Genomic DNA, 26,215 nt, shown 5'->3' with positions numbered 1-26,215 from the left:
GGGTACGGCGTTGCATGACCGCGCAATTGTCAGTTAAATTCGTGCAGTGCCAAGTTGCAAAAAGTGGCCTGGACGTAAAGCAGGAAAATCCTCCGGTGGTAAAGTGGTTAAGCAGACTGTGATTGTCTATTGTGATTTAGAGTGGAGGCAGTGAAGGGAAATTTCCTAAAAGGTACACAGGCATTAAAAAAAAAAAAAAAACTAATTTTATTTATTTAACCCTTCTTATCCTATCAAAAAAGTTTTGGCTATTCAGGCAGTACTCGGGTTATAAACAATATAGGGTCTGTAGGTTTGTTAAGTTGAATTTGTAAGTCGGAACAGGTACATTTTTTTAGTGTAGCTCCAACCAGAAAAATCATTTTAAGTTTTATGGATAGCATAACATTTGTAACATTTGTTTTGTTGTCTGTGCCCCTGTTCAGAAGATTTCACCTCACTTTCTGTCCCTAATGATAATTTAGTTTTGAAAATTTTGGGTTATTAGGGAATCAAGGATTGGTGATAAAGCTTCAATACAGACCCCTTTTTCCCATGATAACTCTTCCGGAAGTGAGGTTCCTTTTCTAGGGGTAGATTCTCTCACTTCCTGTTGTCTCCCTCCGTTTTGTAAGTAGAAGTCGTTTGTAAGTCGAATGTTTGTAACCTGTGGACTGCCTGTACATATTTTAAATCCTTTACAACCACCGAACACATATGTGGTGGCAAAAAATAAACGGGCTTTAACTCCCACCCTTTGCATATATGCATCACTACGTGGCTGGTGTTTGTGCCAAGAACGCATAAAAAGACCATGCTGTCAAAGACGGCTCGGTCTGTGGTGGGTGGAAAGGGATTACAGAGAAACTCCATTTTCGTTGAGAAAAAAACCCACTCCCCTCTGGGTGATGAATGTGCGTGGATTTTTCACAAACTTTGTAGCTTGTCCTACCTTTTTGTGTTACGGAAAAACTGTTTTAGGCTGTCTTTGGAAGTCTTGATTCCTGAATGGGGGGGGGGGTGTCTGTTCAGTCTAATCTAACGTGCAGTGGCAGCATTTCTTTAGACGTAATTAACCTATAATGAGCATTTCACCAAAAATATAATTCCCATTGCAGACGATGCCTAAAATTTGATCTTAGTGCAGGAAAACCGGTGAGCCAATCACAATCAGAAAATATTTCTGGGGAAGTTCTGTACATTATCTGTGTACAGAATGCCTCTAGGTTACCATATTGCATTGGATTTTACAGAAAATTTCATTGGCTGCAGATTGAAAATAAAATGTAATTTTTAATTACAATATTGCTTGTGTACAAACTGTATATGGTATGGTAATTTTATTTTTTATTTGCTTTATTTTTTTCCCCACAAAAGTATAGTTAACCTTTAAGGAAGTATCTAGTCCTTTGGAGCAATGTTGGCATATACACAAAATTGCAGCAATAAGTTGTTTTTTGCTCTTTCTCTGTCTTCTCTTGCTGTTTTTCTCTCCTTGTGCCATAGGTTTACTACTCCTTTGAAAAGGAATGTTCACCCAACAGCTATTAAATATAACTAGATTATAATTGGATATAAACTGCTGGATTGTACTATGTGATTATCTTCTTTGATATATTTTTCCTATTCTTTCAAATAAAGTGATGCTTTCCTCTGAAATTGACGTAAAGGCGTTTCCTAAAGACGGAAAACTTTGGGTGGAGTGGACAGCACTAAACACTAAAAGTGTTCTAGGTTATGTAATAGAATGGTGTGCAAACCCAGATTCTCAGGGTTGTGATGTGGAATGGCAGCGAGAACCAAACACTGTCAATGGGACATTCTTGAGAGGTAAGAATATTTGGATAAACCCTTCTTTTCTAAAGAACTCCGAAAATTAGTTTTCTCTGTTTTTATACCTCAAATGAGATTGTGCCTTTTTAATTATGTGATGGCGTCTTTCCATATATGGTTAACTTAAGATTTTCTGCTCTTTGCTCTTTACCAGTTTTATGTGTACCTGGAGTATATGTCAAAAACAAATGTCTGCCTTAGTTATAATGCTGTTCTAACTAGATTTTATGGAGCTTTAGGGCTGTGTAATCTGTTTTTCTCCTCTGCACTTCGGAATGCTATTTCCAGTGTAAAACCAGTTGATGCAGAAAATGCAGAAATTTCTGTGTATGTAGGATGACCAGGAAAAACTTGCAGAGATTTAATGTACCTTGGGTACTACACTGCAAGGTAAAGCTTACTGACCCTGGTTCCTTTTCTTACACAGGCCTATTTACCTACCACTATAATGGGTAGCCTTCCTTTAAAATAATTTTTGCTCCATGGATCTGAGTTGAGGTGTGAATTGCACATACATAGCATATATTACCTTCAATAAATAAATATATACACACAACTTAATGGTGGGGGTTTCCAAGTTAGCAGTGTATTGGAGTACTTGTGGATTTCCTCATTTGCAGATCCTTGTTTTTTTTATTATCCTTGCTAGCTTTCCCTTATTTTTTCATTCTATGTTTTTTGCAGGTCACTCTGGTTTATATTTAATGTCATTTCTGCTTTTGTCCTTTCCAGGTGACCTGAAGCCACATGTTTACTATATGATCAAAGTTTATCCACTATATAAAAATGGCTCTGAAAGACCAAGATATGTGGCGGCCTATCTCCAGCAAGGAAGTATGTAATTTTTAGATGCAAAATAGTGTAAAAGTACTCTGCATATGAACTGTCTCACATGGAAGTACTAAATGCTAATCTTGAGTTTTGTGACTTGCCCATTACAGCATATGTTACTAAGACCCAGTAATATGTAATTTGCTTGTAAAAGAGTGAGTTCATTTCTTAGACTCATCAGAGCGAACATGCTTAACACATATGTTCTATATTTAGGATAGAAACCAGAGATTCTTAATACACAGCCGCAGGATTGCAAAGAAGTGATATGCATGGATGGCTTCACCTGATGTACTAGAATTAAGCTTTGCTTTAATTCTGTGCAGTGTGCTTACTTTTGCTTCACTATATCATATGGTCAGATAATATACATCATCAAAAGGGAATAATTGTTTTGAGTCAAAGCATTCCCATGTACAGACAACTGATTTTTAAGTCTCTTGGATTTATATGTCCCATAATTATATAGCATTGTCCTTGTAGGTTTTCTGCTTCCACCTTTCTATGCTGTTTATATTCGAACACCCCTAGATATTATGTGGGGTTTTTCCCTCATTGGTTCTCCCACTTCATAGTTCCTCTTTCCCTTTTCCACTTTTCTTCTTTGTGTTTCAGTCCTTTCCCTCCTCTACCTTATGTGAATATTGCCGCAATCACCTTTATCCCACTTTCTCATATAAGTCCCTATATAAACCATGTGGGAGTGACAGAGTTGAGCATTATGGTTTTGAAGAGTGCGAATTGTGACTTGAGAGAGTTTGTCCTTAACATCCCTTCCTGCCGTGAGACATATTTTGACCTTAGACTTATATCATTGGGAACGTTTACTTATGGCTGAAGCCATATGTATTTCACATGATATCTGGAATCTTACTTTTTTTTTTTCTGGTATGCTCATTAAATAAATAATTTAAAAAATGTTCTCAGATAATATGCAATTCTAAATTCTGCTTACACAGTGGCTTAATACATTATTAATAACATGGATAACATATTGTCAAATACAGACGCCAACAAACAGCCTGACACAACATCTCCAGTAACCTAATCATACATTATACATTTGTTCTGGATAGAACTTTATCTAGCAGCCACAGAATCCACAACACAGCCTCCAAGGTCAGATAGTGCCGGTACTGCAGCCCTGGTTGTGTTTCTAAAGGGAGCTGAGAACTCCTAATTGAACAGTTGGGCCTCTTGAGATTTGCACCAGTAAAAACACCCTTGGTTTTCCAAATGCAATTTGTGTGGTGACAGGATCTCCTTGATGTAGGACATGTGTGTTTTTTTTTTTTTTTTATCCAAAACAAGTTTATGGTGTACAAAAACAGGCACAGATGGCATACAAAAAGAAACAGTAGCAGAATACAGCGCTAAAGAACAGATCCAAATACACTAGTGACATGAAGCATATGAAACGAAAACAGTAACATAGCCATGCATGAAATATTAGCCATCATAAGAAAGGATGGAGTACCCCCAGGGAAGCAAGGTCCACGTACTTAAGTGGTAGGCATGCACAGTGGTACGAAGATATACGAGTTGAGAGTTCAGCCACCTGTCAACCCCTATTAATATAGATACGTTTTTTTATATGGAAGTGTGATATTTATATCCTTAATCCATGCTCCCAAGGTGGGCAGAGTCCGAGATCCATCAACACAGGAGCTCCCATCTGGTCATGTAAGAACTGGATCACTTGAGCCCAAAAGCCATGTATGCAAGGGCAATGCCACAATAGGTGCTCAAGGGTGCCAACAGATAACAGACATTTGGGGCAGTGAGAGCCACGTGATGGGCAAAATTTAGCTATATGTTCAGGAGTAAGATGGGCTCGGTGCAATATACAAAGTTGAGTAAACCTATCTGCCAGTTTGGGGGAAACATATTTAATACTGTCGAGTATATCACCCCAGTCCTTGTCTGCAACCTCCCTCAAAGGTTCCCACCTAACTTTTAAAGCATAGGCCACCTTAGTAGCCACAGGGGGTAATCAACAGCTCATAAACCAGCGCTATCTTTTCCTGGTGGTCTGTACCAGTCAACAACATGAGCACATCAAGGGTAGGGCACCCCAAAGGAAACTGAGCTCGCAGGGCATGACTCAACTGAAGGTAACGGAAAAGCATGTGGGAAGGAATATACCAATTATATTGGTAAAGAAGACTCATACGACATGGGGGATTAGGCGATTCAACCAGCCCCCTCAGCAAGTCACAGAAAGGGTGTGGGGTTGTGGACATGGAGTCAGCACAAACCAGCAGACGGTACCTCAAGTTATCCTGTCTGTCAATGTGATAAAAATGTGACAATTGGGCAGCTAAGTAATATAAAGGGAGGCCTGGAACGGCCAAACCACGCAGGGAGGAAGGAAGCTTGAGCACTTTCAAGGAGAGTTTGCGTCTGGCAGTGCCCCATATGAACTCAATAACCTTAAAATAACGCATGGGTAAGTAGACAGGACAGTGCCAAAAGACGTAGAGTTCCTTGGGTAGGAGGATCATTTTAACCAGCCCTATGCGGCCCATTACACCCAAGGGCAGCCTGGCCCTGACTTGAGTTTTGGCTTTAAAAAGTGCAATAAGGGTTCCACATTCAAAGAGATGAAGTCAGAGCACATTCTTGATATGTGTATGCCCAGGTATTTGATAGTGCTGACCCTAAGTAGGGGCATGGAGGCCTGTTCCATGGTAGGGGGGAAGATGTCTAGGGGAAGGATCTGGGACTTGTCCCAATTAATACGCAAACCAGAAAACCAATAACCTGAAGTGCTGTAGCTAGGGAAGGACCGGCATCAGCGAGATACAGAAGCATATCGTTGGCGTAGAGGCCAACTTTTTCAACCAGGGAGCCAACGTACAAACCCTCAATACCGGGGTTGGAATGGAGTGCCTCTGCCAGTGGCTTGACCGCGAGTGCGTATAATAAAGGGGATATGGGGCACCCCTGTCGCGTCCCCCTGGATAGGGGAAAGACAGCAGAGGTCCAACCATTCGCCAGCACCTGCGCTGGAGGGGCATTATACAAGATGGTCAGCCATTTAATAAAGTGGGGGACCAAAGCCAAATTTACGTCAACAATGCTACAGATATTGCCACTCGACAGAATCAAAGGCCTTGGCCGCATCAAGCATAACCACCACCCTGGAACTAATCTGATCATGAGAGGCCTGCAAGTTCATAAAGAGACGTCTGGTGTTGTACGCCATGTTCTTGGTCGGCATGAAGCACGTCAGGATGTATCAAGGAGAGAATTACTTTTGTTGAGGCGGAGGGTTAGGATTTTTGCTAAAATATTTACATCGGTTTGAAAAAGGGATATGGGTCTGAAAGAGTCAGGTCTAAGCAGGTCCTTCCCCGGCTTGGGTATTAATACAATGAGGGCCTCATGCGTGGAGTCAGGTAGAGCTGCCGCCTCAAAGACTGCCTGGTATAGGGCCAACAATCTAGGTATGAGAATAGGGGAAAAATGGGTATAAAATTCAATCGGCAGGCCATCTAGTCCAGGAGCCTTACAGTGGACAAAACTAGTCAGGGCCAGCTGGATCTCGTTGGCAGTGATGGGGGCCTCTAGCGCGGTCACCGGCTCCCCCGACAGTTGGGGGAGAGAGAGGCCATCTAGCAACGCAGTCAGCTCGGAAGGGTCATATGCAACCCTGGAGGAGTAAGTATCACGAAAAAAGTCAACAAACGTGGGCAATAGTCTCCGCATTGGTAACAAGAGTATCATCGGGAGCCGCCAAAGAAGACAACCGGCGGGCGAGTATCCAGATGGGCTAGATACGCCAACATTCTGCCCGGTTGCTCCCTGTGTTCAAAAATCCTCTGCCTGGCAAAAAACATTTTATGCCTAGCCCTTACATAACTGAGCTTTTCAGCTAGTCTCATCTGAAGTCCGGAGAAGGAGCCTCGGCGTACCGGTCCTCCAGAGAAGACAGCTCACCTGGCACCTGGGTGTAGGAGGCCCGGGACTGTCGTTTAAACTTAGAGATATGTGCAGTGAGGTGAAGGCGACCATGAGATTTAAATGTGTCCCACACTGTGAGGACATCCGAGGTACCGTCATTGATCGTAAAAAACGACTCCCGTTCCGCAGCCAGCACATCAGAGCCCGGGACTACGGTTAACCAGAAGGGATTCAAACGCCAGTTAAAAGTAGGAGGCCTGGACAGAGCTTCCATAACTATCCAATAGGGGGCATGGTCAGACCAGATCCGTGGGCAAAAGCCCGCTGCCTGCAGTTTTGGGGTAAGAGGGGCAGAGACAAAAATGTAATTATGCGGGACATAGAATCATGTGAAGCAGAAAAACAGGCGTAAGCCTTCCTATGCGGGTACAAGTGTCGCCATGACTCCACAAGCGAGACATCTGCCATAGTGCGACCAAACTGAGTCACACGATCCGAAGACCGTACCAGGGGGTCTCCGGATAGTTTGTCCAGCTCAGGGTTGACAATCATGTTAAAATCCCCCAGCCAAATAGCCGGCACAGATGGGTGTTTAGCCGTGAAGTCAAACCCGGCACTGAGGACATTAGCATTGTAAGGGGGTGGCAAGTAGTAAGCCAATAACAGGACCGGGGTACCAGAGAGGGTGGCAAGAAGAAATACAAATTTTCCCTGGGGGTCCGCATCCACTAAGCGCACCTTAAAAGGAGTGACTTAGCAACCATCACAGAGGCACCACGAGAGTAACTAGTATACGTGGCGTGGAAGGACCAGCCCACCCAGGGTTTCTTGAGGGCTCGGAGTAGGGACCCAGTGGCATGTGTTTCGACTAGGGCAGTTATGTCCGCAGATTGAGCTTTCAAATAAAAAAAAAGAGGACTGTACGTTTTAACTTATCCCCAATGCCACAAACATTCCAAACTAAGAGTTTCAAGGAGGCCATAGTGGTAGATGGAAAATAGGAGGAAGCCCGGTGGAGACAAACTCATCGGAGACTGAGGCACCATACTTAACCACTTAAGCCCCAGGAAGATTTTACCCCCTTCCTGACCAGGGCCTATTTTGTGATTCGGCACTGCGTGACTTTAAACGGACAATTGTGCGGTCGTGCTACGCTGTACCTAAACGAATTTGACGTCCTTTTTTTCCCACAAACAGAACTTTCTTTTGGTGGTATTTGATCACCTGTGCGATTTTTTTTTTTTTTGATCATGCGCTATAAACAAAAAAAGAGCATCAATTTTGCAAAAATTCCCCCCAAAAAAATGTAAAAATCAAAATTTTTTACATTTTAGGCCAATTTGTTTTATGCTACATATGTTTGGTAAAAAAAATCGCAAAAAAAACGTATTTTGATTGGTTTGCGCAAAAGTTATTGCGTTTACTAACTAAGGGAAAGATTTTTGTCATTTTTGTTGTTTTTTTAATGAGTAATGGCGGCGATCTGCGATTTTTTTTTTTTTTTTTTTTTTTTTTTTTTTTTTGCGGGGCTGCGACATTGTGGCGGACAGATCGGACCCTTGACTGAAATTTTTGACACTTTTGGGGTTACCAGTGACATTACTACAGTAATCAGTGCTATATAAAAATGACACTGGCAGTGAAGGGGTTAACTTTATTTGAGAGGGAGGGGTTAAGTGTGTCCCTAGGGGCGTGTTTCTTACTGTCATTGGATGTGGCTTGATGTGTAGAACAGAGATCAACGGTCCTACATAGCAGAACCGTGTGATCTCCATTCTTACACAGGGAAGAATGACAGGCGGCTTTGTTTACATTAGCCGCCTGCCTTTCTTCCGGTGTAACGGACGATCGCGATGACACACGCGGGGGGGGGGGGCGGCGCATGCTCGCTCCCTAGAGCCTCACAGGCTAGCGATGTAGCCCTACGTCGCTTTGCCTGTGAGGGGCTGACCGCAGCAGTAAATAGTCGTGCGGCGGTCGGCAAGTGGTTAATGAAAAAGCCCAGAATAGGTGCACACTGCAGATGCGATGCACTTTGGGGGCAACCGTCCTCTGAAGAACGATGGAGCTTGAGGGACATGACCATTTCCCAATTCCCATGGGACAAGACATCCAGGACCTGAGCAGACAGTTCAGGGGAAATCCGTGGCGACCTGGAGGTGGGCCGTAGGTAAGCAATAGCACAGTCAATGTCCAAAACTGAAGGAAAAGGAACAAGGGCAGCGGTGGTAAACTGGAACCAACATGAAAGAAAAAAAGTGGGGAGGAACAGTATGCCCCGGATCAGGGCAGTCATCCCACCACAGCCAGCGCCTGGTGTAGAGGGGCACAAGGACAGCAAATACACAGGGAGAAGCTGCCATGGAGAGGAGCACAAAATTGTGAGGTACTCACAGATCAGTTAGGGTTTAGTCTGTCCAACCACTCCTCGGCAGCCTCCGGCTCCTCAAAAAGTGCATCCGGTCCTCTCCAACGAAACGGCGACGAGCCAGAAACAGCATTGCGTACTTCAGATGGCATGCCCGCGATCTCGGTGAATCGGCTGCAGCAGCGCTGAACCACCACCGAGAAGTCCGGGAAGGCGAGAACATGGGTATTGAGATGTGGTATGTTGCCCTTGTCACGAGACAAACGAAGGATAGCATCCCGGTCCCTATAGTTGAGAAACTTTGCGATGAATACACGCACCGGGGCACCCGGGGGCGGCGGCTTGGATGGCACTCGATGAGCTCGCTCCACTACGAAGAAATGTGAGAAGGACTCCCGGCCATAGGCATTAATAAGCAGATCTTCCAGGAAAGTGGCAGGATTAGCCCCCTCGGCACCCTCAGGCAGGCCAATAAAGCGCAGGTTGTTTCGGCGCATACGATTCTCCAGATCGTCCTGCTTGAATTGAAGCTGGGCAATGTGGCGCACGGCCTGGTCCGAGGAGGCCTGCAATGGAGGGACCGCATCCTCCACGTGGCCCAAGCGGTGTTTGGCCTCCGAAACCCAGTCCCACAGCTTCTGTATGTCCTTACGAATGAGGGAGTCATCCACTTTGACTTCCTCGATTTTGGTGGTCAGCGTCGCCTGGCAGGTGGAGATGGCCTCCAGTGCTTTCGCAATATCAGCGGCAGGAGGCTCAGGGTCAGCCGAGGAGACACCGCCATCTTCGGTCAGGGAGTCCTCGTCTTTGTGGCGGGATTTGTCCAGCTTTGCAGCCGTTTTGGCGGCTTTGCGAGGGGGGAGACATACAACCGGGAGCACAGGTCTTAGAGGTACGCAAAGGTCCAGCTCTGGTTCAGGATAGTAGGATAATTCGATTAATGAGGTTTCCGACGGAGCTCCTGCAAAGCGCGTCTTACTCCATGCAGCTTCAGGCCACGCCCCATGACATGTTTATTAAAAAATTACCTTAAAGGGGATCTTCACTGAATCTGAGCACCACAAACCAAAAACACTAATTAATTTTTAATATTCAAAGCAAAACCCCTATCCATCCATGTCTCTATGCTTTATTTTGGTGAGATATCCCTTTGAAAAATAGCCCCTAGCAAATGATTTATGTAGCATTTACTTCCGGTCCTTAGCTCAAGTATGCGTGCAGGAGAGTGTGCTGAGCTGTGAACCCCCCCCCCCCCCTCCTCTCCTGGAGACTCCTGGGATGTATTACATCATTTCCCTAGGCATAAAACCAGGAAGTAACTAAAGAAATGTAAAACAAGTAAATATGCTGTACTTTCCTGTCTATTTACTAATGCTAGCAGCATGAGGAATAAAAATAGTCAATGTTGATCGGGAGTAGAAGTTCCACTTTAACAATCGCTTTGATAAGTAGCTTTAGAATTCCCATATTGGTGCTGTATAACCACTTGTCGAGCGCAATATGTATATAATGTATATAATATATATATATATATATATATATATATATATATATATATATATATATATATATATATATATATATATATATATATATATATATATGTGTTGCAGCATATGTATATGTTGCAGCTTGCAAGTGGTTTACCGGGGTTATGGCTGAAGCGGTCAATCGTAACCCTAGTGTGTTTTTTTTTTTTTTTTTTTCAGCCAGCGACTAGCTTTCTCTTGGAAGCGGTACGGGCGGGTAATTAGCCGCTGGATTGCTTTCCAAAAGAGCGGGAGGGGTCGCCCGCTCGCCATCGTTTCTCTGGGTTACCGTTTTTTTCTCGGGCACGCCAGTAAAATCTGACGGGTCGCACAACCTGCCATAGAGGTTACCAGAGACCAGATCGATCGTCTCTTGATTGCCTCTATGGTCTTATGGGGACCGGAGGGCCATCATGATGTAACTTCTGGTCTAGGGCAGAAGTAAACCCCCCCCCCCCATTAAAATAAAAGATCAAAAAATGTTTTTTGTTTTGTTTTTTTCGTACTCTTTTGCTTTTAAAGGTAGAGGAGAGATTTGGGGTCTTATTGAACCCAGATCTCTCCATAAAGAGGAACGGTCATCCCTTATTTCTATTACAAGAGATGTTTACATTCCATGTAATCGGAAAAAAAGTGATAAAAAAAATAAAATAAAGGGACAGTGTTAAAAAAAATAAAATAATTACATAAAAATATTTAAAGTGCACCCACCCCTCCGTACTCCCACACAGAAGCGAACGCATACATAGGTCGCACACGCATATGTAAACAGTGTTCGCACCACACATGAGAGGTATCGCTGTGCACATTGGTGCAAGACCAATCATTCTATCACTAGACCTCCTCTGTAACTCTTAAACCGGTAACCTGAAAAAAGTTTTAAAGCTTTGCCTATGGAGGTTTTCAAGTATCATGGTTTGCCGCCATTCCATGAGCGTGCGCAGTTTTAAAGTGTGACGTGTTTAGTATCTATTTACTCGGCTTAATATCTTTTATATTGTACCAATAAAATTGGGATATAATATATATATATAATTTTTTTTTTTTTTTGCATTAAAATTAAAGTGTAATTTTTCAAAAAAAAAAATTGGGTTTGAAAAACCGCTTTGCAAATATCGTGTGACCTTAAATATTGCAACGATCTGCATTTTATTCTCTAGGGTCTCTGCCAAAAAAATATGTTTGGGGGTTCTAGGTCATTTTCTAGCACAAAATACAGATTTAAACTTGTGAACAAAGTGCCAGAAAAGGCCTGGTCTTCAAGTGGATAAAATTGTAAATCATCTTGCTTGTCTCTGCAGTTCCTGAGGAAGGACCTATGGTTCGTTACAAGTCAGTGGAGAAGACAAAAGCAGTTATTGTTTGGGAGCCAGTTCCCTTAGAGAAACAGAATGGTTTCATCACCAATTACACACTGAAATATGAAGCTAAAAATGGGCCAGTAAAAAGTAAGTAAATATCTAACCATAGATTGCCTAATTCCTTTCTTTGAGATCATGTCTGTATAGGTTTTACAATATGTTGTCTGTCCAGTGTGTCAGACATAACACGAGCAGCCTGAAAAGTCCTGGCCTTCTCTTTTGTAGGGCCTATTCACACCATATATGTTGGGATGTGTTTCTCAATGCATATAAGTTGAAGATCATTGATTTTCAATAATAGCAGTTGACCCCATCGTACTAAGTTGAGCATGCTGCATTTTTTTAGCAGTGTGCATCATGTTATTGCAGCACAGCTTCGTCAACACAACTTTGGGGGTGGTTTTGAATCCATCAAAAAGTCTGCAGAAATACACAGTGTCTTGAACATGTATTCATACCCCTTGAAATTTTCCACATTTTGTCGTCATGTTGCAACCAAAAGCGTAAATGTATTTTATTGATATTTTATGTGATAGACGAACACAAAGTGGCACATAATTGTGAAGTGGAAGGAAAATAGTAAGTGGTTTTCACATTTGTTTACAAATATCTTAAAAGTGTGGTGTGCATTTGTATTCATCCCCTTTTACTCTGATACCCCTAACTAAAATCGAGCGCAACCACTTGCCTTCAGAAGTCACCTAATTAGTAAATAGAGTCCACCTGTGTGTAATTTAATCTCAGTATAAATACAGCTGTTCTGTGAAGTCCTCAGAGGTTTGTTAGAGAACCTTAATGAAAAAACACATCATGAAGGCCAAGGAACACACCAGACAGGCCAGGGATAAAATATCCCAAGCTTTGAACATCTCACAAAGCACTGTTCAATCCATCCAAATATGCAAAGGGTATGGCACGACTTCAAACCTACCAAGACATGGCTGTCCACCTAAACTTACAGGCCGGGCATTAATCAGAGAAGCAGCCAAGACGCCCATGGTAACTGGAGTAGCTGTAGAGATCCACAGTTAAGGTAGGAGAATCTGGCCACAGGACAACTATTAGTTGTTCACTCCACAAATCTGGTCTTTATGGAAGAGTGGCACGAAGAAAGCCCATTGTTGAAAGAAAGCCAGAAGAAGTCCTGTGCTGTGTCCCCCACATGGCTTCTTGTAAACTGCAAACATGTAGAAGAAGGTGCTCTGATCAGATGAGACCGAAATTGAACTTTTTGGCCTAAAAGCAAAACGCTATGTGTGGCGGAAAACTAACACTGCAGATCACCCTGAACACGCCATACCCACTGTAAAAGGTGGTGGCAGCATCATGTTGTGGGGTTGCTTTTCTTCAGCAGGCACAGGGAAGCTGGTCAGAGTTGATGGAAAGATGGATGAAGCCAAATACAGGGCAATCTTCGAAGAAAACCTGTTAGTCTGCAAAAAAACTTGAGACTGGGGCGGAGGTTCACCTTCGAGCAGGACAATGACCCTAAACATACAGCCGCAGGTACAATGGAATGGTTTACATCAAAGCATATTCATGTGTTAGAATGGCCCAATCAAAGTCCAGACCTAAATCCAATTGACAATCTGTGGCAAGACTTGAAAATGGCTGTTCAGACGCTCTCCATCCAATCTGACAGAGCTTGAGCTATTTTGCAAAAAGTTCACTCTCTAGATGTGCAAAGCTGGTAGAGACATACCCAAAAAGACTTGCAGCTGTAATTGCAGCGAAAGGTGATTCTACAAAGTATTCACTCAAAGGGCCTGAATACAAATGCACGCCACACTTTTAAGATATGTATTTGTAAAAAAATTTGAAAACCATTTATCATTTTCCTTCCACTTCACAATTCTGTGCCACTTTGTGTTGGTCTATCACCTTTTAAAATCCCAATAAAATACATTTACTTTTTTGGTTGTAACATGACAAAATGTAGAAAATTTCAAGGGGTATGAATACTTTTTCAAGGCACTGTAACTTGGCATAAAACCGCATTAGAGTATGGGTGGTGAATCTGACAGCAGCACCCCAATATTTATTTCAGTTTGTATTAATTAAAAAAAAAAAGAAAAGATGCAAAAACCTCAGCACAAGTACCCTTTACGATTCAACTCCTACTCCATTCATGCAGTGTGGGTGGACATGAAAGAAGTATATCTCCTCCTCCCATCTCCCAGGATTGCTGGGCATATACTCCTAGAAGTAACTCATTCAGATAGCAGAGGAATCACACTTGTCACTTTGGATAGAGCCAAGTGCACACTATAGAAGGATATGCTTTGTTCAACCGCTTTTAATAGTATTTAGTAGAGCTGCACGATTAATCGTATGAAAATCGCTATCTCGATTCACCCCCCCTGACGATCTAAACCTGACATATGCTCGATTCTTTGCATAGCTGAGGGAGCAGAGAAAACAGCTGTGGAAAACTCCCAGTAACTATAAACAAAATGATTACATTGTATCTTTCCTCCCGCAAACGCCTATCAGCATTAAGTCTCCCAGTAAGGGCTCTTTCACACGGGCTTTCCGTGTGAAAGCTCCGCTGCGGTCCTTTTTTTTTTTTTTTTTTTTTTTTCACGGAGCGGATGACATTTTTGTCATCCGCTCTGTAGGTCTGCATATCATCCCATCCGTTTGCGGATAATATGCGGACCTAATGTAAGTCTATGGGCATTGCGGATGTCAGCGGATGACACCGCTGACATCCGATTTTCCTTCCTTTCCGTTTTTTGAACGGAGTAAAAATAGGGTTCTGTTCCGTTCGAAAAAACAGAACAGAACTGAAAGGAAGGAAATCGGATGTCAGCGGATGGTATTCCGCTGACATCCGCAATGCCATAGACTTACATTATGTCCGCAAATCATCCGCAAAAAAATAGGATGATTTGCGGACATACACCCGTGTGAAAGGGCCCTTACTATAAACAAAATGATTACATTGTATCTTTTCCTTCCCTCTGCCAGGGAGAAAGGAAGTTTAACCTCTTAAAGACTAGACCTTTCTCTGACACTTGTTGCTTTGCAAGTTAAAATCATTTTTTTTTGCTAGAAAAGTACTTAGAACCCTCAAACATTTTATATATTTTTTTAGCAGAGACCCTACAGAATAAAATGGCGATTGTTGTAATATTTTATGTCACACTGTATTTGCGCAGCAGTCTTTCAAACGCAATTGATAAACTTTAATGAATAAAAAAAAAACGTAACAGTAAAGTTATCCCAATTTTTTTTTGTTGCACAGAGAATCGTGATCTTTATTCCAAGCTAAAAAAATCGTGATTCTCATTTTGGCCAGAATCGTTCAGCTCTAGTATTTAGGTGAAAACACTGCAATACATAGAAAAAAAAAACATTGCAATGCAAATAAATTCAGTGCAGTGAACATCACATGTTAACGTGTGCTAAATGCAGCACTCTGGTGTGAATACTTTAGCAAAACCAAGACAAGATTTCAGTTTCTAGAAAGGCATCTCTCCAAATGTATATATGATTTGAACATTCAGCTTTAATGAGGACAGTGTTAGACTTAATTATAGGGGCTGCTAGATGAAAACTATACACGTCCTATTCAGTTCTACTGGCTGTGAAATGATCTTGTGAAAGAGCTGCAGGCATCATTAGATATCGTTTTAATTTGGAGATATGCTTATGATTCTTATTTTAGTGTTTGCTTTTTATTCTTGTACAGGATGATCCGGCCACTCCGGAACTCCATGTTGTATAATACAGAATAACTTTGGCATTGTTACAGTAGTTCATGCTGATGCTTTACTGTCTCCCATGTCTGATAAGTTCAGGGAAAATGAATTGGTATTTCAGTCTTAGAAACTAGTTCCTGGCAAAGGTAGTTTTAGGTTCCTGCAGCCATGATCCTGGTATAACCACTTCTCATCCAGGACATCTATGTATGTACGCTGCGTGGGAAGTGGTTAAAGAAAGTTGATCAAATACAGATGTACTGGCAGGATCGCCAGGTGAAAAGCAAGGAAAAATAAGCCTAGATTAATGAAAATGAATGCAGCCATCACATCCAGGAAATGATAGGCTACAATTTTATTAAAGTTTTGCTTTTGGGTTTAGATACACTTTAAAGAGGAACACTTAAAAAGCTGACTACTTTTGACCACTTATCCTTCATAAAAGGGTTTTGCTATTGATGGGGGACATGGAGAAAGGTTTGAGTTTTTCCATCTCTTCTTCCTCAGCAGTTCATTCAAGAGTGGGTCTGAAATGGTCATTCCTATATTGCAGTGCAAGCTCTCAGTGCCCTGCTACGGGTAAGATTTCTATACCTTAGTCAAGTCAGCTTGATCTCTAATAAAGGGGAGAGAATACATACCTAGGAAAGCAGCACTATAAAACATGCACTAGTCTCTTTATCAAGATGGATAGCCCAACTCTATATGCACTTCATTCCTGAGTGACCCTTGCTGATGGAACAGACACATCGTTTCTAGGATGAAAATGTGTTCATTTTCATTCATTTAATTTCCTCATTTTAAAACTATACTATGTTTTTTTGATATGCTTCCTATTTGACTGAAGTTCATGTTAATAATACAAGGTTTTCTTTGTTTTCTAGCTCTCACACTTAATTCCACTCAGACTGAGTATATGATGACTTCTCTAACTGGTAATACAGTATACAGTGTCAGTGTGTCGGCCAACAATGAGATCGGAGGGAAGGAAGGCTTGCCGTTCACATTTTCCACCAATAGGTTTGGTAAGGATCACCCATTAAGAATTTTCTGATCATAGACTGAGGAGTGTGTAAAGGGGGGCCTGTTCTCATTACCCAGTGCAACCAACCAGCCTCTTTTTATATTGGAGTTCAGTTAAAGGAATGCCCTCTTGCAGTGGTGGTCACAAGTCTACTAGCTCTGCCAAGTGCACAGTTTATAGTTAACCCTTTCCTGTGAAGAATGAAAATTCAGGGAAGCAGCACTGAGAGAGCAGGAATTTGTAAACTAAGTGCTGGTGTAATAATTTTAAGTCCTTTTCAGGGGAATGTTTAATTTATTGTGCTCAATGCATTAAACAAAAAAAATGAAGGTTTATTTCTACAGGGTTATTCAAAAAGATAAAGCAGTTTTCCACTTTTTTTTTCAAATAAACTGTAAGGGATAGAAGAACATTCCTCACATTACTGTATAGAGGGAGGTTCAATGTTTTATGGTCCTTAAGGTTGTATGCACTCAACATGAGCACCATATATTGCATGACAAACGTCAAAACGGTAGACTATTTCTTGCCACATTTGAATCAACTGGTCATTAGTTATTGAATTCACAGCATCAACAATTCTATGTCTCATATTTTGAAAAGTATCCGGCATAGGTAGGACAAACACCCCTTCTTTTATGTCCCCCCCCCCCCCCCCCCCACAGATAAAACTCATATGGTAAGGTCTGGTGACCTTGAAGGCCACAGATGATGAACAGGATCTTGTTGTCCATTCCTTCCAATCCATCATCCTGGAATGGTATTGTTCAAATAATTCCTGGAGAATTGCAATGCAAAATTTAAACCAGTTATGGTTGCCAGGATTTAGATACTCAAAAAATAAAATGTAAAAAAAAAATGTCCATGTCAATTACAGTAATACTTGCTTTTTAAGAACATGCCATACTGTTCTTTGAGGGACTCAAAGTTCAACACTTGCCCGTGTTGTGGATTTCCTAGGCCTCCATTCGAATGCACCTCCTATACACTCAATATTTCCATCTGATATGCGAGAACGTCCAGTGCTTTGCTGTTTGCATATGCAACCATCTTCAGCAAATTTTTTTATGCCACTCGTTTTGCTGATGACGAGAGGGCTGTTTGTTAAACCAGCAGCGGAATTCACGTTGCATTTGAGCAAATGGATTCACACTTCACTAACTGAAACAAGAGCTTATGCGCTACCACTCAGGTATAGGACGTGGGAAACCAGTGGGTTTAAAAGTAATAGGTATAAGTCTAAAGAAACAAGTAGTATTAGGACAAAGGTCCTATACGAAACAGGCAGCCAATTCTGTACTATCACAAGGTACTAACAGTAATGAAGTTAAAGGGGTTGAATTGGTGCTAGTATCGCGATTCCACCCCTTTACCTTCACACTTCACGAACTGTAGCACACAAAACAACTTCTCTCTTGTGGCGTCACCGTTTTCCTATAAACAAGAAACCGTGCCACTGTGTGGTAGTGAATGGAACTTCTAGGTGGGCTTTGAACCTTCCTCTATACAGTGATGTGAGGAATATTCTTCTATCCCTTACAGTTGAAATCTGCTCCGTCGTTTTAAGTAACCCTGTATTTTAAGTCAAATTTCCTTAAGAAAGCTTTTCATTATAGAAACATGGAGGCTGTCCTTGCTGACTTCTTATTCTACAAGTATGAATTATTTGGCTGTCATGCTCAGCCCCTCGCTTTGAGTTAGTAATGGAATAATGGAAATGAGGACTTCTGATCATAATTTTCATACTTTGAGTTAAAGCCAGAAGCTCAGCATGGGGCCTATTACCATTTGTAAGAAGGAGGCAATGGCAACACTCTTTTTTTTATTTTTATCCCCCCCCCCCAGGGTTTTTTTCAATCCACACTGGTGTTTGGTGAAGTGTTGGCTGTCAATTGAACATGTTTATATGCAAATGTACATGTGTTTTGTTATTGCTTTAACTTGCCATTCATTTTCACAGTAGTCATCGCTGTATTTTCTCCTTCTTCTGTTTGTAGACACTGGAGAGGTTGAAGCAATCGTGGTTTCCTCTTGTATCGGTTTTCTATTGCTTGTGCTTGTTGGTGGGATCCTGCTTTGTAACAAGAGAGATCTGTAAGTATTACGTTTTTCGTTACACTATTGTCTCCCCCTGTGGGTACTCCAATAACTCCGGCGTAGTCTATATTACAAGATGACAATTTAATTATGGTTAAACATTGATCAATGTCCATTGGATGAAGGCCGTACTTGTTGCAGGATATTTCCTCCATATAGACTTGTAAGCTACTACTGTGCTGAAAATTTTATCTGCTGGTGGGGTTCTCTAAGATATGGGTTATTTAATTGATTTAATAGGAAACATTGTAACAAGGTTTGGTACAGTGTTTTCTAAGCATTAATCAAATAACCAATCCAAGCATGTAAAATCTGAGTGTGGGAATTTCCTTGACTCCCATTCTGTAATAATGGTTTAAGGATCAAGAGACCCCAGAGTTAAGTCAAGAAGTGGAGATAAGGCTGGGGATATGTAAAATTATGAACAAGGCACTAACCTGTCTTTTAACCCACTGGGACTCGTGCCATTGTAAACTTGTCACTGGGTTAATGAACAAAGCATTGCAAAGTTCAAGACCTTCTGGTATTGTATTCAGACAGCAGTGATAGGATGCAGTCACTTTTCGTCCGATAATATTCCACCTGGCTCAGTAGATTTTTAAATTGACTATTGTTGAGCTGAGTGGTGCCAGCAGGGGTCACCTGTGGCTCGAATTGTGCCCTATTTAGTGGAAATCTGTAAAGAATTTAGCCGTCTATAAGAACCTTTCCAGATTGTGGCATCAACTCCTGATGAATGGGCATACACGACCCATGAAACGCGTTGAGTTCCAACGATGCTCCTACTCATTTTGCAACCCAATGTTGTCATTTTTTCAGTATGGTTATCATGTGTTGTATGACCCTTGTCATTTTTGTATTTTTTATGTATATTTTAATTACAGTGATGTACAAATGTGATATTCCCAATAAATATGCAGCTTTCTATCTAAGTGACTTATGTGTTCACCTCCTATAAAGTCCCACAGTGCAACCTGTTCTTCTTGATATGTTCAAATAGGGATGGAGGTGTATCACTTTCAGGCAGTACTGAACCTTTCCTCTTTTTTTCTTTTAAAGCGGAGCTCCACTCAAAAGGGGAAGTTCCACTGTAAACATTCCCCCATCCTATGCCACATTTGGCTTGTAATTCTTTTTTGGGGGGGGGGGGGGGGGGAGGAGAGCGTGTACCTAGTTTTAACCGGTACCCGCTCCCCACTTCCGGCCAGATCACCTAGGCGAGTCAAAGTTCTCCTCTCCCCCCTCCCTGCACTCTTTTGGGACACATCACAGGTCCCAGAAGATTGCCCAACCATTAAGGAGGCACAGCTTTTGTATACGCAGTGCACACCTGGCTGTCACAGCCGGGTGCCCACAGTTGTAATGCCAGCGCAGGGAAGAGAATGGAGGGTTGGGGTGGCCACATCGCTGGATCATGGGACAGGTGAGTGCGTGTTAAAAGTCAGCAGCTACACTTTTTGTAGCTGCTGACTTTAATAAACACAAAAAAGACTGGAACTCCGCTTTAATCATTTACTTGATTTACATCACAGAAAATTTGGCACTTTATGTTGAATGTGTAGTACAGTAAACCTATTTTCTTTTATTATTATTATTTTTTTTTTCTTTTCAGGATTAAAAAACACATTTGGCCAAATGTTCCAGATCCCTCAAAAAGTAATATTGCACAATGGTCTCCCCAAACGCCTACACGGGTAAGTTAATGGGGCTGGTTTATAAAAAAAAATGCAATACAAACTCCGTGAAGGCCATATAGAGCCTAAAGAACATCGCAACCTCTTTGTTGATTAAATTAATAATTATCTATGTTTTTGTCTTGTAAAATATTTAACCATGTTGCATTTTCTGATGTCTTCATGCCTCTTGGGGCTCGTTCACACTTGACTAAATTTCTAACGCTTAACAAACGCTCCTATAGCTTTTGTATGGCGCTAGTATAGGGTCAGACTGGCATTAATGAGCTTTAGTATGAGGTGTTTTACAAGTGGGGAAAAAGCACCCCCTAAACGCCCTATGCTCGGTTTTGAAGAGTTAGGGCGTGTTAAAACCACTCCACAATGTAAACTAACAGCGCCGCAAATGCCTGCCAGAGCATTTGCTGAGCGTTACCATAGGCTTGAATGGGAGGCATTGAAAGGCTTCAAACGCCTCCTGACTCGACATGAGGCTTTAATTTTGAAGCGATGCTAATGCTTCATGTTTTGATAGTGTGAACAGCACTGTGTGCTGTCCTTTGTATCTTGTGCATAGGCGTTTGAGGGACGTTTTTAACGCCCCTCAAACACCTGCGTTTAATGCCAATGTGAACTCAGCCTAACTACTAGCACCATAAAGAGATTAATTCACTATTCCCTCCTGGTTGTTAACATTACTTTTAAGTATGTTTATAGCTGAGCTAGTTTGACACAATGAAAAGAAAAAAAATGTTGGTGTTGAAACTGGTGCATTTTGTGGCCTACTTGGTGTGAGGAGGGTGGGCACTGGGGCTGTATTTAAATTGCCCTTCCGTTGCAAGGAGAGGAAGTTAACAACTTGTATTTAGTAACTGCAAAAACTCTTTCATTTTCAAACAATAACCTGCTTTTAAAGGATTCCATTGTTCTTCTTTACACTGCTGGTTTAGCTCGGCCCTAAAAAATGATTGCTGTGGCTATCTTTATTCCTTTCTTTTTGCGTAAAAGATAAATAATAATCCTGCACAATGCTTTGCTAAGGAAATCTAAAGTATATCTAAAATCCAAAACTACAGATGAACCAAAACTTTGGCGACCAAAAATGGTGTTTTTGTCATTTTGCCGAAAAACGCATCAGATAAACTACTGACGCACTGGTACTATACCCCAACAGTAATAGTGTAAAGCTATCAGCGCAATAATATATAAAGTGAATAATAAAATATAAATAGTGACACACTATAAAAGCAAACTGACAATATCCAGCTGCAAACACTAATTGTGCTCCCACTACACAAAGCAATAAACAAAAATCAAGAATGTGCTGCGCTAGAACCTACGTGCCAAGTGAATTAACAAATCAAAATCTGAGAGTAAGCAACTCAAATAATCCCATAGACCTAAGAGTGCTATGAAAAAAAGTCATGTGATAGAGTGATTTTGAATTCCCAAAACGCCAATCACCTCCGTGAGCGTGCTCCAATCCGCCACCACTAAATTAAAGCCTCTCACCTTACTCTCTGACCCAGGAGTCACCCAGGGTCAGATATAACAGTCCCCCACAGGGGTATGATGGATAGTCAGCAAGGTCTCACAATAGGACGTCCGGGATCCCATGGCACATACACCCACACAAAGAGGACCAGGTATGGAGAGAATAGAAAAACATCTAATGCTCTCTGCTAAGTTTATATAAAGCAGTTTAATAAATGAATCCACTTACAAGAGCAAGCACTCAACAATGCAAGTACAGCAGTGGTTCCTATGGATCAGGAGAGGATGTGACGTCGGCAGCTAGGCTCCGCACCCTGTACCGCAGAAGAAAAACATCATGCTGTCAGGCCTCTGTGCTAGGTCACAGGAGCCTCCCAACCCTGGCCTTTACTAAAATGGGGCAGTGTCACTGGGGAGGGTAGCTTTGGAACTCAAGGTCCCCCGGTACCTCAGGTATGGGGGGAGAATGGAGAAACCCCTCTCCCTCTTCATATTTTAAGTCAGTTATGGGGAGCCACAGCAGAGGCTTACCAAGTCCTTGGAGGTTTGCAGAGGATTGCCTTTTTTCTCCCTCTCACCCTCCTATACAAGACACATTTGTGGAGAATTTGTGATATTGTTATATGCACACAGTGACCACTCTTTGTCATAAATTGCTGCAACTGCTTCAGAGTTGCTGTAGGCCTCTTAGTAGCCTCTGACCAGTTTCCTCTTGGCTCTTTTATTTATTTGGAGTGATGTCCTGATCCAGGGAGGGTCTGTGTTGAACCAAATACCTTCCATTTCTTAATAATGGACTTCACTGTGCTTCTAGGCATTGATAAAGTCTTTGAATTTTTTTTTTTTTTTGTATCCATCTCCTGACTTGTGCTTGTCCACAACTTTATCCCAGAGATCTTTTGACAGTGCCTTGCCACCCATAGTTGATTGTTTGCCTCAGTTGCACTAGCAGGGACTGAAATGCTCGGGGAAAGCTCTTTTCATGCTGAGCTAATCAATGAACTAAAATGACTGCAGCTGATGACGGTTGAAAGTCAAAATGGGTTTGTGTGCCATTGAGAAGGTGATTATCTACACCTTTTTAACAAGTCATTTTTTATGAGCGGGGGGTGATTCGTTTTCCAACTCCGTGATTCTGTTTTGAATCTTTGACAGACAGAGGTCAGTCGTTTTGCCATCTATCAAAGGGACATGTTCTATTTTTCTCAAATAGCTACAGCTGCCAATCAGAGTTTTTGACAGCAGCACGTGCATCTCTCAGAATACAATGTTCAAGTGGGAGGAGGGGCTTTCCTCCATCTACGTTATTTGTGTGAATGAATGAATCTGTGGCTAGCTTTATAATACACCTTTAGCAATGTACGCTTTTATGTGTACAGTAGAGACCTTTAGCATATGTGGCAATGGACATTAGTATTTGCCAGCTGAGGAGATGCAGCGACTTACTACCAATTCCACTGGCTGTCTCCAGTTTCCTTAGTGATGGAAAAGGAGGCAGGAGGCCATGAGAAACCTTTGTCTTGTAACTCCTGTTGCACAGTTTTAAAGCTTGTTCTGGGCAGAGAGGACGTTCTTTTAGTAGTACTCTGTATGGCATTTTACATTCTCTTTTGTGATTTAGGTGCATTTTTGAAATTTAATGTTTAACCACTTGCCAACCGCCCCACACAGATTTACTGCAGGGTGGTTCGGCTGAGCATAATCGCCGAAGCTGCCAGACCACGGGAGGAGCTAGCGCGATTGCCGCCATCCTCCCACGATCTTCGTGTAAACTGACAGGAGAGCCGCCTTCCTATGTAAACAAAGCAGGTGGCTCTCCTGAGTGAGATCTGTGTGTCTGTCACAGAGCCCCCCCCCAGTTAGCAAGCACAATTAGGCTCACAACCCCTTGATCACCCCCAGTATTAACCCCTTCCCTGCCAGTGTCATTTATACAGTAACAGTGCATATTTAGCACTGATCACTGTATTAGTGTCACTGGTCCCCAAAAAGTGTCAGTCAGATTTGTCCGCCGCAATGTTGCAGTCCCTCTAAAAATCGCAGATTGCCACCATTACTAATAAAAACAATAGCATTTAAAAATCTATCCCAGTTTATAAACGCTATAAATTTTGTGCAAACCAATTCAGATACGCTTTTTGGGATTTTTTTTTTTTTACCAAAAATATGTAGTAGAATACAAATTGGCCTAAACATGTGTTTTTTTTATTATTATTGGGAATGTTTTATAGCCGAAAATAAAGATTGTTTTTTTTTTTTTTCAAAATTGTCGCTCCTTTTTTGTTTATAGCGCAAAATCTAAAAACCAATCAAACTGATCAAATGCCACCAAAAGAAAGCTCTATTTGTGGGAAAAAAGGACATCAATTGTATTAGGGTACAGCCTAGCACAACCATGCAATTGTCAGGTAAAGTAACGCAGGGCCGAATTGCAAAAAATGGTCTGGTCATTAAGGGGGTAAAACCTTGCTGAGCTGAAGTGGTTAAAGGGGGTAGGGGACAACACACTGCCTCTGCTCTCCTGTAACACAAATGGGAACCCTTCAACCCAGTACTGTCTGTAATTTAAAAGCCAACAATGCTGGGCCTGCACTGTTTACTCTTTACTGTACCCTTCATAGTGTAGATAGTACAACCTTTAAGTTGGAAGGAGGTGGAACCTTGCCTACAAAGATTGATTGTTGATTGCATTACAGAGCCCCGTATATTTTGATGTTCTTATTAGGACAGAGTCTGTATGTCATGTTGCTCAGTATGAAGTGACAGGTGCCTTTTTAATCATTGTCAATCATTTTTTTTTTGTGTGTGTTTTTGCAGCACGAGCCAAAAAGCCATCCCTTCCAGGACGGTAGCTTTACGGACGTCAGCGTGGTGGAGATAACCGCTGATGAGAAGTCTTCATACAGTAAACCGGACCTGAAGTCTATGGATTTGATAAAGAAGAACACATCAGAGGGCCTCAGTAGTGGTATTGGAGGCTCTTCCTGCCTGTCTTCCCCACAGCTGAGTATTTCAGATACAGACGAGGTTGAATCGGGTCAGAACACATCTAGCACTGTTCAGTACTCTACAGTCATTATCAGCGGATACAGGGGACAACAGCCAACTGCTGCAGCCCTACCAACTTTCTCCAGGTCTGAATCAACTCAGCCTCTACTAGAGTCTGAAGAGAGGCCAGATGAGCAGCAGGTCTTGGAAGTACCAAACCAGTATTTTAAGCAAAACTGCACTCCAGATGATTCTATAGGCAGGCTTCAAGCCCTGCAGCAGGAGAACCTTTCTTCTCATATACATGAGCAAGGTCAAAGTCCGCAACTAGTTGGACTTGGCCATGAAATGGACCTTGAAGGTTTTAATGCCGGGCAGAATGTGAGTCTTGAATGTCAGCCAGCAGAGATGGACATGGAGATAAAAAGCTATTTACCACAGACAGTGAGGCGAGGGGGCTACTTGCCCCAATAGACTTTGAGAGCCTTATGTCAGAATTTGGACTTCATTTTTCAAAGCCACCCAAATGGACAAATGGAGGAGACTAAGCCAGGCCTGGTGCATGACTGCTTCACCTTTTTAAACTCATTATTACCAAAGATCATTGACTTTCAGCGAGGCTGGGTTCACACTGCTCTACTGCAATGCATTGTGGTACTGCACATGTTAAGTGTCTTTGTACATTGGGGTGCCATTCTAAATGACTGCACAATTCGCTAAGACAACGCTGCTTCAATGCAGATGCTTTGCCCTGTGTGGTAAAGAACTACTATGCTGTGTTTTTTGAAAATGGCAAGCCTGTTTTGTTTTTTCTTTACTTTTGGGTGCATTACCAGCCCATTCATGGGACCGCACCTTCATAGCGTGATCCTAGACTGAATGTTTCTTCAGGTTCAGCATGATTTTGAATTTGTTATTCCCTGAAATTTTTTGGGGAATGTTTAAAATGTTACAGGCACTAAATCGGCATACTTTCTGTATTATTCTTGATTGGTAAGAGCTGTATAAATGCAGATTTAAAGTTTCAACTTCCCACATCAGAGCTTAGTGATTTTGGAATACAAAGTTCAAACCAGGACAGTGATCAATCACCCTCTAGCAGTACCTGCATGCATGTATATATGCATGGTATATAAATAAAAGATTCTGTAATCACGATGGACAATATATACACACACACAGTAATTGTTCATATAATTAAAATCTTAAGGCAACCCATGTATGAACAGATACAGCCAATGATTGAATATAGTCTACCTTTTAATGGTGCCACCATCGTCTGACATTGGTCACAAAACCTCCCCCCTTGTTTGCCTTTATCTGGCCCTGCAGCACTATTCCTGCAACCAACGTTGCTTCCACCATTACCAACGATGAGACTATTACTTCCACTGACATCAACAATGGGACTCTATATTCCTTTCATTG

At 41.9% G+C, this 26,215-nt stretch overlaps 1 protein-coding gene across 2 annotated transcripts in view; it reads left to right on the top strand.

The window, feature by feature from the left end:
• Positions 1 to 25,451, top strand: part of IL6ST (interleukin 6 cytokine family signal transducer) — a 50,806-nt gene extending 25,355 nt beyond the window's left edge. For both annotated transcript variants that reach the window (XM_082258759.1, XM_082258758.1), the window contains 7 exons: positions 1,621 to 1,809; positions 2,545 to 2,646; positions 11,748 to 11,894; positions 16,396 to 16,536; positions 18,533 to 18,629; positions 20,245 to 20,326; positions 24,617 to 25,451. In XM_082258759.1, coding sequence (XP_082114885.1) covers positions 1,621 to 1,809; positions 2,545 to 2,646; positions 11,748 to 11,894; positions 16,396 to 16,536; positions 18,533 to 18,629; positions 20,245 to 20,326; positions 24,617 to 25,261 — 1,403 coding nt within the window. In that variant the 3' untranslated portion in view covers positions 25,262 to 25,451. The remainder of the gene's footprint in view (positions 1 to 1,620; positions 1,810 to 2,544; positions 2,647 to 11,747; positions 11,895 to 16,395; positions 16,537 to 18,532; positions 18,630 to 20,244; positions 20,327 to 24,616) is intronic.
• Positions 25,452 to 26,215: the final 764 nt, after the last annotated feature.

This window comes from Pelophylax lessonae (assembly GCF_965119305.1).
Source record: "Pelophylax lessonae genome assembly, chromosome: 1".
Taxonomy (NCBI): Eukaryota; Metazoa; Chordata; class Amphibia; order Anura; family Ranidae; genus Pelophylax; species Pelophylax lessonae.
Note: the sequence above shows the minus strand (reverse complement) of the source record. Positions and strands in the feature narration are given on the sequence as shown.